At 46.1% G+C, this 11,990-nt stretch overlaps 2 protein-coding genes across 4 annotated transcripts; one reads left to right on the top strand and one right to left on the bottom strand.

Moving 5' to 3' along the window:
• The first annotated feature begins 257 nt into the window (after positions 1-257).
• Positions 258-5,841, top strand: MED14 (mediator complex subunit 14). 2 transcript variants are annotated; one of them, XM_018100651.3, is made up of 8 exons: positions 258-647; positions 712-1,277; positions 1,338-1,829; positions 1,897-2,264; positions 2,320-2,554; positions 2,617-3,231; positions 3,297-3,601; positions 3,663-5,841. In XM_018100651.3, exons 1-8 carry the CDS (start codon positions 484-486, stop codon positions 5,523-5,525), a joined length of 4,608 nt encoding a protein of 1,535 aa, XP_017956140.1. In that variant the 5' UTR covers positions 258-483; the 3' UTR covers positions 5,526-5,841. The 2 variants fall into 2 exon arrangements, with proteins under 2 accessions (XP_017956140.1, XP_089116110.1); XM_089259984.1 differs by having other exon boundaries at positions 2,614-3,231.
• On the bottom strand, positions 5,611-11,360 carry LOC108651176 (SEC14-like protein 2). Of its 2 annotated transcripts, XM_089260003.1 has the most exons (7): positions 10,920-11,360; positions 10,798-10,854; positions 7,724-7,793; positions 7,597-7,640; positions 7,352-7,469; positions 6,498-7,292; positions 5,611-6,429 (listed from the first exon to the last, which is right to left on the bottom strand). In XM_089260003.1, exons 2-7 carry the CDS (start codon positions 10,849-10,851, stop codon positions 6,290-6,292), a joined length of 1,221 nt encoding a protein of 406 aa, XP_089116129.1. In that variant the 5' UTR covers positions 10,852-10,854; positions 10,920-11,360; the 3' UTR covers positions 5,611-6,289. The 2 variants fall into 2 exon arrangements, with proteins under 2 accessions (XP_089116129.1, XP_030239957.1); XM_030384097.2 differs by having other exon boundaries at positions 10,798-11,360.
• Between the last annotated feature and the right edge of the window lie 630 nt (positions 11,361-11,990).

Raw genomic sequence — 11,990 nt, 5'->3', positions numbered from 1 at the left:
CTCTTATATTCTGCCCTTAAATACATCGACATGATAACGTGTACATGCAGTTTATGATGCAATTCGTTGATAGTTATGGATACGAAATAATTAATATTTACGATATTTATAGATTATTTTTCTTGTGTAACTATCATACTGCGCTGCAAACCTGCTCAAATTTAAAAAATTGCGCCATTTTGTTGTATGTGGCATTAATAATAATGTTAACTTAACAGAATCGTGTTAAGCTATCGATAGACATGGCTCGTCGACTATGAGCGTGCGATATTTTGAGTTATCGCAAAGTTGTCGACAACAATGTCATATTCGTGTTAAGCATTCTACAAATTCTCGAAATTTTCGCGCATTGTATTGCGAAAAACTATGAATTCGTATTGTTTGTGCTGAAAAGCAAGTGTAAAACTTCACGCAAACATTTGCAAAGTTAATTCATAGCAGTTGCAGCGCATATATTGCTTATATCAATTACCAACAGAAAACATGGCGCCCACACCATTGCCACTGGAGCAAATGCCCGGCGCAAATGCGGGCTATCTACCAGCCGGTCAGGAAGGAGGACCTCGCATTAACACCATGTCCATGTCGGTGCTGATTGATTTCATTATACAGCGCACCTACCATGAACTAATGGTTCTAGCTGAACTGTGAGTGGATTGCGATCCTGCAACTCATAGAAAGGACTTGATACATATTTTATATTTCTTGTAGGCTGCCGCGCAAGACGGATATGGAACGAAAGGTGGAAATTTATGCCTATGCGGCACGCACACGACATTTGTTCACACGGCTCAATGCGCTGGTCAAGTGGGGCAACTCGGTGTCCAAAGTGGACAAAAGCTCTCAGATAATGAGCTTTCTGGATAAGCAGAACATGCTCTTCGTAGAGACAGCCGATATGCTGGCTCGGATGTCGCGAGAGACATTAGTACGAGCACGTTTACCCAACTTCCATATACCCGCCGCAGTCGAGGTCTTAACGACAGGCACCTACAATCGTCTGCCAACGTGCATACGAGAACGCATTGTACCACCGGATGCGATAACGCCAGCGGAGAAGAAGCAGACATTGCTGCGTCTCAATCAGGTCATACAGCACCGGTTAGTTACAGGCAAATTATTGCCACAAATGCGTGACTTTCGCATACGCAATGGACGCGTCACCTTTGAGGTGAAACACGAGTTTAGCGTGTCCCTCACCGTCATGGGCGACAGTCCCACTGTGCCTTGGCGTCTGTTGGACATCGATATTCTTGTAGAGGACAAGGAGACAGGCGGTAACTGACGCAGGAAACAACATTTTATTGTTAATTATATTCTCTTCTCTCTCTTGGCAGATGGTAAATCATTGGTGCATCCGTTGCAGGTCAACTACATACACCAATTGATTCAAGCGCGTCTCGTGGAGAACCCAAATGCGTTGAGCGAGGTGTACAACTGTTTACACTACTTCTGCCAGTCGCTGCAGCTAGAGGTGCTCTATACTCAAACGCTGCGCTTGAACTACGAGCGCCTCGACGACAGCAATATCACCGTGGAGGAGTATGTGCCGGGCGTCAAGCTTACGGTGTCCTATTGGCGTGATCTGAAGTCAGAGCTGGGCTACCGTCTCACTGTTCAATCCGATCCCAGTGAAATTGGTAGACCTCTGGTCGTTGTCCATGTGCCTTCTTTAGGTGCCAAGGAGTCCGCTGAGGTGGCTGATCGGGCTGTGCGCTCGGAGCACCTCTCCATGGAGCGGTTGATAGTGCACACCGTTTATATACGATCCGTGTCTCGCTTAAGTGATCTCAAGCTTGAATTCCAGGCTTTTCTCAAAGACGTTGACTGTGAGTGTAAATGTTCCCAGTTTCAATAGATTCGGCTCCATTGATCAATGGACCTCTTTCATTTTAGTTAACCTGCAAGGCACACCCGCTATTTTGACAGTGCCCGTCCTGTCGCCCTGCTTGCGCGCCGAGCAGATTCACATAACCATTGACACGCACACTGGTATGTTCCGCTGTCACGTACCCAAGCATCTCGACTGTCCAATTACGGATGAGATGCAGGAGAGTTTGAATACGGATCGCAGCAAGCTTCCAGCTTTGCTATCCGAGCTACGCTATTGGATTACTCATCGTCGATGCGAGAAAACATTGCAGCATCTACCCGCAACGGCTACCGAAACTTTGCCTTTTCTCGCTCCACCCGGACAGGAACTTTTGCAGCCAGGCCGTCACAAGATCTATGTCAAGCTACATCGCCATCCCAATATGATTCTGGTATGTGAACATAAAATCTTTAGAAGTAACTCAATAACTCCTTTACGTATTTTAGGTTGTTCAATTAAAGGAAAAGTCTGCCATGCCCAACGAAATGGAGTACACCTTCCATCTGGGCTTTGTGGCCTTTCAAAAGGATGATAACGAGGTCATAGACGAGTCGGCAAAGCAGCTAGTTTCAATTGTAGCTCAACCGCCATCAGACATACCAAAATTCTACACAAAGCTAATACGTTTAATTGAGTTTGACACTTTTGTAGCTACACATGGTCCCGGCACTGAGGTCGACGGTGAGTTCTGCTGGGTTCGCTTGCTTCGGACAGATATAATTGATTTGATATATTCTTAGCAGAGGTGTCCCCGCATAAGCGCAGGTCCAATGGTGATGTTCTGGGACCACCGGCCAAGCAGCAGAAGACCATTTTCCCTGCATATTTTATACCAGAACTCGCGCACGTAGTAGCAATGTGCGATGAGAAGATACCATTCCTCAATCTGGCCCAATCGCTCTATAAATACCGCATTCCGCATAGCGGATTGCAAGTGGAGGCGAATGCCACATCGTTGGTGCTGAAGATTCTGGCATTGCCCAAGCCTGGCACACATCAGGCACTTGGAGCGGCAGGTGAACAGAAGCCAGCTCCGGCACCCAGTACATCATCGGCGCTACCAAAGATCGAGCCACATGTCTGGGATGATCTTATGCGACGCGTTCTGTCGATCTCAGTGCGCTCGCAGACAAACAAAAACAGCCAGGTGCGCATCTGGGTGGTCGAGTTTGTGTTCTATAGCACGCCGCTGCAAAGCACTCACCAGAAGGAGCTCGGCAGTCGACGCACTGTCAATCTAACCTACGAGCAGGCCAATCAGGATTTCTCCAAGACAGTCGAGGACCTACTTAATGATTGGTCTAAAATCGTTTACCTATATACGCTGGTTTACGATTTCGCAGAGCAACTACGCAACAGTTAGTACAGATCAATCCTACAATAAGCTTTCTAGTTATTTATACTTACTCATGTATTTCCATAGAGCGTCTGAGCCTGGGAGACATGCTGGTGGTCAAGTCCTACACCTACGCCAACTTGTTGATTGGCTATGGACCCAAGAAGGAGGTCACCTGCAATATTTATTGGTCTGTGCAGTCGCATGGCTTCCGATTGACGTTCGTGGGCGGCATCTCAGCTGTGAATGCGCACTCCATGATGCGTGACCAATTGGCCCAGCATCTAAATCAACAGCACAGTCTCACGTCCATAGCTCACATACTGCACGAGACCTACAATCCGATGAGCTCCATAGCCAAGCTGCCAGTGATTCCAGTGCTGGGCGTACCGGTGAGCTATAGATATATATGTATATACATTGATAATTCTGTAACACCTTTCGTATTTACAGCGCCCCCAGGTGCCCGTGCTGTCTTTCTGCATGCTGCCGCAGTCGCCCTGTTTGATGCGTCTGACCTATCAGGCTGTGTATTGTCTGGAGCTGCGCTTTCGTGCCAATCGGCTGGTGTCCATTCGTGATGGCGCTAGTAATCGTTTTGATCGTAATATCATCGAGGAGTTCACTCCCATTCAAGGCCTTAAGGCATTCCTATCCAAGTACGTGGATGAGTCGGCTGTGTACAGAGGTCGTGCACCACATGACGACGACAATCCGCTGTCTCCCATGGGCTTAGAGGACAACTTTGGCGGCCCGAACAGCGTTGCGGGAGTTAGCGCAGGAGGATCTTCGCCTTTCCTTGGCGCCGGCATGCGTGGCCCGCAGTCACCACGAGATAGTGGTCTTCGCTTTCCAGCACCACATACGCCACCTTCCAGCTCCAATCCACATACACCAGCGAGTCCGCATCCCAGCTCTAGTGGCGGTGGCGCTAGTGGAGGTCAGAGTCATGCGAATTTCAATTTGACATCGCCGCCAGCACCGCATATGCCGCATCCGTCGCCAGGTGGCCTGATGCCCTCATCGCCACTGAATCCACAGCCCAGTCCACACATGGTGCATAGTCCGGGACCCAACACTTTGTATATGCAAAGCCATCAGGATTCGCCATTCACAGCTATGTCGCCGGCGAATAACAATTGGCCCGGGTCTCCAAGCATGCCGCGTCCATCACCCCGACCCGGTCAGAGTCCAGAGCACAAGAGTACGGGTGGGGGTGGCCCAGGTGTGGGCGTGGGTGGAGCCGATCGAAGTGGACCGCGCGGTACTCTCAACCGACCATGGGCCGGGGCTGTGCCCACGTTGCTGACTCATGAGGCACTGGAAACGCTGTGCCGACCCAGTCCGCATCCCAATAAGGATATAAATGTGGCTGATATGAGTCCCCTTGAGAGGTTCTTGGGCTGCGTTTACATGCGGCGCCAACTGCATCGCAACATCCAAAGCGAGGAGTCGTTGACGGCGCTCAACTCAACGGAGCCAGGCGTAGTGCTCTTTAAGGTGGATGGCCTGCAATGCCAAGTGATGCTCAATCAGCTGCATATGCAATCTCTGCATCTGAAGGTCACCCAGCTCCCGCCTATGCCAGACAAGCCCACATTCCAGCTCAGTCCAGACGATCTGCTGGTCATCGAGCAGTACTTCGACACACGAGTGGCCGCGCCGCCTTATCGACCAATGGCATTGCACAGCATGTGTCGCCTATTGAATCTGCCCGGTCATGTGCTCAAGGACTTTGTGCAGATCATGCGTCTAGAAATGAAGCCCGAGCTGGGAGGCGATCAGCTTAAGTGGACCGTGCAGATGTGCCTGCGCATGTCGCCGTCGGCCTTGCCCATCGTGCCCATTGGCAGTGCCTGCATAGTCCTGGGTCGCATGAAGATCCTGTTCTTCCTGCACATTACACGTATACCGTACAACGGAAAGGACTGGAAGGACAGCCCCTCGCTGGTGCTGCCCATTGTTCATGACATAGCCGCAAACCTAACGCAGGTGGCGGAGAAACGCGAACAGGTGCAACCGCCTCTGATGGCTGCCGCGAGCACTCTGCTGCGTGGCTTCGCTGACTACGGGGTGCAGCAGAATCGATGCTCACTCTTTCCGGCCGTCACGGAGCTGCTGACCAATCTGGCCGTGGATCAGCCGGCGCCGCCACCCAACCAAGCCATCGGCGCGCCTGTGGGCCTAGGCGGCGTCGTTGGCGTTGGCGTGGGCGTGGTTGGCGCTAGCCCAAACACAATGATGCCCATGCAGCAGTTGCAGCCACAGGTCGGACATGGGCCCCAGCTTGGCCCGAATCCTGGTGGTCCGCAGTGATGAAGGCGCAAGCGCCGCGCCTCCTCGCAACAGCCGTGAGGCGGAATCCAGGGCGCAACTGTGCAGCACACACAACCACAGGGAATTCCCAACTATCATTCATTTATTTATTGTTTAAAATACGACACAAGTTTGCAACATTCACTGGCGTCCACGGGAGACGAGAGACAAGTGTCAAGGTCAAAATCCAGATCCAGATTGAGCTATATAAAAATGTAGTATCCAGCATACGCAATACGCATTACAATACGAAACTATTGTACAAAAGAGATGCACTAAGTACATGTAATAAATCACTAACTAACTGTAAAGCTAACTACTCTAATCGTTAGAGCATTTGCCTGATTATTTTTGTTTTGCTTTGCTTATATCATTTATCACATGGGTCGGTCGTCGAGCGATTCTGTGAGTGCTTGCACCGAGGTTAGTAAATATGGTTGTTTGTGTATTCTATGTACCCTTGCGATAGGCCTTACGTGATTGACTGCAAATCCTTCTGGAGTGACTCATTTAGTTTGATTCTAACATAATCTGACAGAATGAATTGCCGACCAAATTGACTAATAGTCAATAATGTACAATAACGATTTGATGGAATTGAAAACAGCAATCGGAAAACGAAAAATAAAAGTCAAAAGGATAGTTTCTTACAGTCTCTTAGCAAGGATATACGAAATTCGACAATGCCGAATTTAGATCCTGTTCTACTGCTCTGCTTTTTGCGCTCTTCTTTTTGGCTTAATTGCAGTTGTGGCTTCGACGCTTTAAGCTGTTGCAATTTGCGTGTTGTCCATTTGGTTGGTGAGCTCTGCGATGCCCTCCTCCTCGTCCGAAATGAGATCGACCCAGTAGCGCAGCCGCTTGCTGCGCAAATAGCTGGCCGAGTTGTCAAACACAACGGTGTCTAAATGGGTAGAGAGAAAGCATTTAGCACCTATGTTTATATATAGAGTAGATCTGTAAGCAACGCACATGTGGTGTTGGGTCTTGTGGAGATGCAGCCCACCTCATCCATTTCGTTGGAGTAGACGGTGCCAAGCGGCACCTCGCTGCGCTTCTCCCCCGTCTTCTCGTCCACGCTGTAAATGCCAAACTTGATGTCGTAGTCGAAGGTGCGGAAGTTCCACGAGAGCAGCTGCTCCTCCTGCCCATTCACCTTGAAGTTCAGCTTGAGCTTGTCTCCTTTGGGCACTTGTGTGTCCGTGAAGCTCTTGTCGCTTTGCTGGCTGTTCTGATCGATGTAGAGCTCCTCGGGCAGCTTGCCACCCCACACCATCATGGACTTGCACTGGGGATCGCCCAGTTTGTCGACCAGCTGGCCGCCCCAGCTCTTGGGAAAGTTCTTGGGATCAACGAGTGAGAACAGCGACTCCTGCCACTTGTCCGTGCCGGACTTGTAGATGTGAATCTTGCTGGTGGTGTTCTCGTCCAGGAACTTCTTCACAATGTTAAAGGCCACCGAGAAGAGCTTCGGTGCATTGATGATGTAGCACATTTTGAGCAGCTCTGGGAAGTTGGCCTCGTACTGCTTGATGGACGAGATGACGCACTCGGCTGCTGGCCGCCAGGCGTACTGCTTCAGGTTCATCGACTCGCAGTCCAGGAAGACGACCAGCTGGCGCGCCTTCCAGCCATGCTTCAGGCTCTGCTCGTAGGCGAGCTTCATGAATCGCTCCAGCAGCAGCACCAAATACTTTTGAAACTCGAAGCGTGTGACGCAGTGCATCATGCCCCAGATGTCATAGTTGTAGAACGGACAAACGATCACTAAAGAGAAAACAATGAGGTGAATCGCTGCTATATAACTAAGAAATTTACTCAATTACCTGGCGATCCCTCCTTGTCAAAGCCCATGATGCCATAGGGCAGATACTCGCGCAGCGCCTTCGGAGCTTCCCATTTCTCTATATTATCCACGTTCCACATGGCGCGCGTTTTGAGACTCTGTGGGAAGATATTGAGAATCGAGGATTAGTGCTCCGTATATGCGGGAATATATATCAGTTATATATCTGATTTAGTAGATCAGCAGTCAGTTAAACTTATATCGGTATATAGCAAATATAAGTACCGCTCTAAGCATTTTCTCTGCAGCCTCCACATTCCATTTGCGAGCTATGGGAGAGACGCACAAAGGGAGAGAGAGAGAGAGAGATAAGTTAGTTTATAGCTGATTATCTTTCACAGCTTTAACTCACCTCGCAGCCAGCGCAGTAGAAAATAATCATCATGCGTCTCGTTCAGCTCGGGGCTCATCAACTTGCGGAACTGTAAAGGTGCAACAAAACGGATAAATTGATAGCCAAAGTTAACCTTGACTTAAACCAATAACTGTTGACCCTGTGGTCAAGCGTGGAATCAAGCATAAGTCGGAGAGCACGTTAGGTGTATAAGAATAGAATTCATAGTGAATGAAACAGTTCGAACCTTAATTTCAATAACTGCATTTATGATTTTCTTTAACTCTGTTCAGTGCACTGTCTAAGCTTTCAACAGGTGTTATACCGTTAATCATGTGACTGCAGCTGGGCGACGCTCTGCATATCAATCAAGCCACAAACACACTCGCAACTTGGCCTTAATAACTGTTAATTTTCAGCTGAATCAATGGCAAATTTAATATTTGTCTGAATGATAGTTTGAATACTCTGTATAATTGATGGAGTGAGGTATACTAACATCTTTTTCAAGTTAGTTTGAATTTCATATACTATATATATATTACACATATTTACAGGGTATTCGGTATTCGGTTAACTGCCCACGTTTTACACTCGCAAAAGGTCGCCTCGGCAAGGTTTTGATTAATTATTTTCCTGTTATATTTTTATGTGAGTCAAGCCTAATCGAAAAGCTGCCCGCATTGAATTGAAGCAGGGGAAGTAAAAATGCGACAAATCACAAAAATTGATAATTGTCAATAAAATGTATAAATTTAATCAAATGTAGGTGCAATTGCTCAATGTTTGAGATGTCAGATGTAATCGAGTGGAGGTAACGTGCCTCGATTGTTTAATTGAGCGTCGCAACTAGCTGCCAAAATAAGCGGAGCTTGGCTAAAGGCTGTTCACTTGGCAGTCGCTCACATTTGGCTTACAGCTCGGTTAACTTGGCTCAGCTGAGTTTAGACCACACTTGAAATTCAATAACGAGGCCGAATGCCAGTCGTTGAGTGGCTTTTGTTTTCATTTTGCGTTTGCTTTTGCTTTTTGCTTTGGGCTTGAACTGCAGGCCAAGACGTCGCTTCTTAAAGTCGTAACATGATTTTCATTTCAATGCAAGGGACAGGGACAGGGGCAGGGGCAGGCGCTAGCGGGGTCTGGGGTAGACATGGGGAAGGCAGTGATTTGGCTTGGTTTTCATAAGTGCTACGCATTTTAGCCAACTTCCTCATAGCTCAGACGCCTTGCAGCTGCCAATTGCTCGCTTTGCTTTGTGCTTTGTTCTTGTTTTTCTACCAAAGCCGCAAACTTGGTCAAGATTTCAACAATTTGCAGCCAAATAAAACAAGTTAGTTGGAAATAAAAGAAAAAAACAAGGCTAAGAAATCTTAAAAGGCATTTGGCAGTTGTTAGCGAGGTGTGGATTGATGCTTTGGTGATCTCAGCAGCATTTAAGCTCTAATTGGAATTGAAATTGAATGGAAAATTCAATAAACGCAGCATGTGAATAATCCAATAAGAATTGCATTTAAATTACACTAGGTTTATAAAAATATACAAGAGCTGATTCATAAGAACTCCTAAGAGTCCAGTAACATTTTTGGCTTCAAATAAATAATATATATACATGTATTTATAAATTCTATTTTCTCTTCCCTATCCCAGAGTATCAGTCAGTCAGTCAGGCGCTCACTAGAGACGCCTACTCCAACGTCTCTTTCTATTTATCTGCAACTGCGAACTTAACGGAATCGTAAGGCCCTTGACTTGGTTGGCTTTTTAGCCACTCGCTTGACTCTTGGCGTTAAATCAAATATTGAAAGTATTCGCTTGGCTATTTGGCTCATTCGGGACTTTCCATGCTGAAAAACAAACCAGTTGTTGAAAGCGTGCACAAGCAAGAGTGAGAGAGATACAGAGAGAGTGACTAAGATATACCCCCTGCGCTTAATATAATCTTTGGCTATCTTATTAACTAAGCAAAGTTCAATATGCGCCTTGTTTTCTGATTGCGAATCCATATTTGTCAATTATGAGATTAAACTTTATCAATATCCATACCCATCAATTACAGCGCCAACAGGGTGTACCAAAAGCAGAACTCATTAGCATGTAAATACATCTAAATATATCTACATGTATTATATATTTATATATTGTCGTTCAGTTATGCTGATTGCTTCGTACTCGGCCAAAGGGTCGCAATCAGAGATCGTTTCATGCTATTTTGAGATAAGTTAATGACAATTTATAATTGCGCTCGCTCTGCCTTGAACTGGTTTTTTGTTTAATTGTGGCACTTTAAACAAAGCAAATAAATATGGATAAGTAGATTGCAGGTGGGGGGAGAGTTGGTGTGGTGGCATCCAGTACTAATTAACATCTACTAAGAACGTTGAGCTGTCATAACTAATTTAGTAGGTCCCACCTTTTGGTTTTTAATTGGCTTTAACCGTTTGACCATTTTCGGTTGATTTGCTCACACAATTGGGGGGCGGGTAGGGGCTGGTTATGCAGATTTGTGCCTAGTTGCAGCCGAGAACAAATGTCAACAAAGCGCAGCAGCTGCACGTTTTACCGGCTGCATGGTGCACAGTGGGCTACAGTGCATGCAAAGTGGACATTGGAACTATACAGATATTTGCATATGTGCATATGTGCATATGTGCATACATATGCATGTATGTATGCATGTATGGTGTCACGCTCCATTGAGTGGCTCGTGTTGACTCAAAGCTCTAAGCGCATTTAAATGCGCAATTTATCATATTGGCAAGGCCAAAGAGACCCAAGGAAGACATGATAAAACACGATATATATTGGGTGTATGTATGTGTGTGTGAATGCATGTAAATTTGTGTTTACTTATTTCGCAATGCAAACGAAAACGGTAAAACCGGTTCAATTCTTAGTTGTTCCAACTAAACGAAATATTTATTATGCGCGTAATCTTAGAGAACTCCCACTCAGAAGCCCAACTTCTGCACCAATTTATAGGCTTCTACTACACACACACACACACACACACGCACACACACACACTCATACACAGACCGAGAGAGTCTGACTATAAGAGAGAGAGAGTGTGAAGATGCGTTACGCTCTCTCACCTGTTCCAATGTTTTGCGCTGCTCGGCGCTGATTTCGGGCAGTGGACCAGACATTTTCTATATACAATTTGATTTAAAAGTTGTTAAATTTTTGCAATTTAATATGTTATGCACACACATACACACACGCACAAACACGCGAGCGCACTCCAATTTCGTTATCTCTTTTTGATGATTCGTCGTTATTTCGCTTTTTAGTTTATTTTTGGTTTTGCTGTTGCTGGCTTAAATAAAATAACAATAAAAACTTTCTACGCTTGCGTATGTTTTGTTGTCGATTTGGGCAGCCTGTTGCATATTTCAAGCGCAATTATTTGGTATTTTACTACACAGCTTTAGTTGACCCTCATCTGGGCCGGGCTAATTACAACAATTATACAAAGCAAACAACAGACACTGTCACTGTCACAGTTACACGCACTACGCAAATACACGAAACACGCCGTCAATGCTCATTTGTTTTTGCTTTCGAGCTGCCGCCGGAACTGTAGCGAACGGAACTCAATTTAACCTCAATGCGATGCGTTTGACGAACGAAAACAAACTGAACTTTAATGCGAAGCGGACTTGCTTCTTAAAATGCGCTCAATATTCGCTCTCTTTGCGTCGAATCAGCGCCAGCAACAATGACGGGAGCGTAAGCAGAAGTGATGATATGAAGTTAACGTTCTTTGGCGCTCAGCTGTTTCGTGCGCACTCTCTGTCTTTGTCACTCAATTTCTGCTCTGAGTTGCAAGACAAAGAGAGCAAGCAGAAGCGACGACAGTAGTTAACGTTCTTGTGCACGCACTCAGCTGTTACGTGCGCTCTCACTCTCTTTCCATATGTAAAGTAGTTTTCATTTCTGCAGTGCACAAATTCTGTTTTAAATTGCAATTCATATAATAAACATATAAATAGCTATCAACTTGTGTAGGGTGTAGCAATTTTGTGACTGCGCTTACTATTGCTCATTGCCTTTTTTATAGTATCAGCAATACTTTGTTGCTTCATATCAGCACCGCTTGCGGTTTATTGCAGCAGATTCTTAAATTTGGATTATTTTGTGCGCTTTGTTTTAATGATTATTAATATTATATTTAGCGTTTCGAGTGTTTTGTTGGCATATAACCGATCATTTGGGTAGCTGATAAGATAATATAACAGTCTATTTCAAATCTGGTCAGCAAAAGCTTCTTGACCTATTCTTTGTT

Source organism: Drosophila navojoa, chromosome 4, assembly GCF_054131105.1.
Source record: "Drosophila navojoa isolate 15081-1374.11 chromosome 4, UAZ_NAV_1.0, whole genome shotgun sequence".
NCBI classification, from domain to species: domain Eukaryota; kingdom Metazoa; phylum Arthropoda; class Insecta; order Diptera; family Drosophilidae; genus Drosophila; species Drosophila navojoa.
This window is presented reverse-complemented; position numbering and strand designations above follow the sequence as displayed.

Excerpts from the sequence above, each read along its gene's own strand:
- LOC108651176 (XM_030384097.2), bottom strand. The coding sequence starts at position 10,851 with ATGTCTGGTCCACTGCCCGAAATCAGCGCCGAGCAGCGCAAAACATTG. Across the intron at positions 7,293-7,351 it reads TGACAAGGAGGGATCGCCAG|TGATCGTTTGTCCGTTCTAC; the intron begins GTAATTGAGTAA and ends TTTTCTCTTTAG. Across the intron at positions 6,430-6,497 it reads CACAAGACCCAACACCACAT|ACACCGTTGTGTTTGACAAC; the intron begins GTGCGTTGCTTA and ends CTACCCATTTAG.
- MED14 (XM_089259984.1), top strand. The coding sequence starts at position 484 with ATGGCGCCCACACCATTGCCACTGGAGCAAATGCCCGGCGCAAATGCG. Across the intron at positions 1,278-1,337 it reads AGAGGACAAGGAGACAGGCG|ATGGTAAATCATTGGTGCAT; the intron begins GTAACTGACGCA and ends CTCTCTTGGCAG. Across the intron at positions 2,555-2,613 it reads TCCCGGCACTGAGGTCGACG|CAGAGGTGTCCCCGCATAAG; the intron begins GTGAGTTCTGCT and ends ATATATTCTTAG.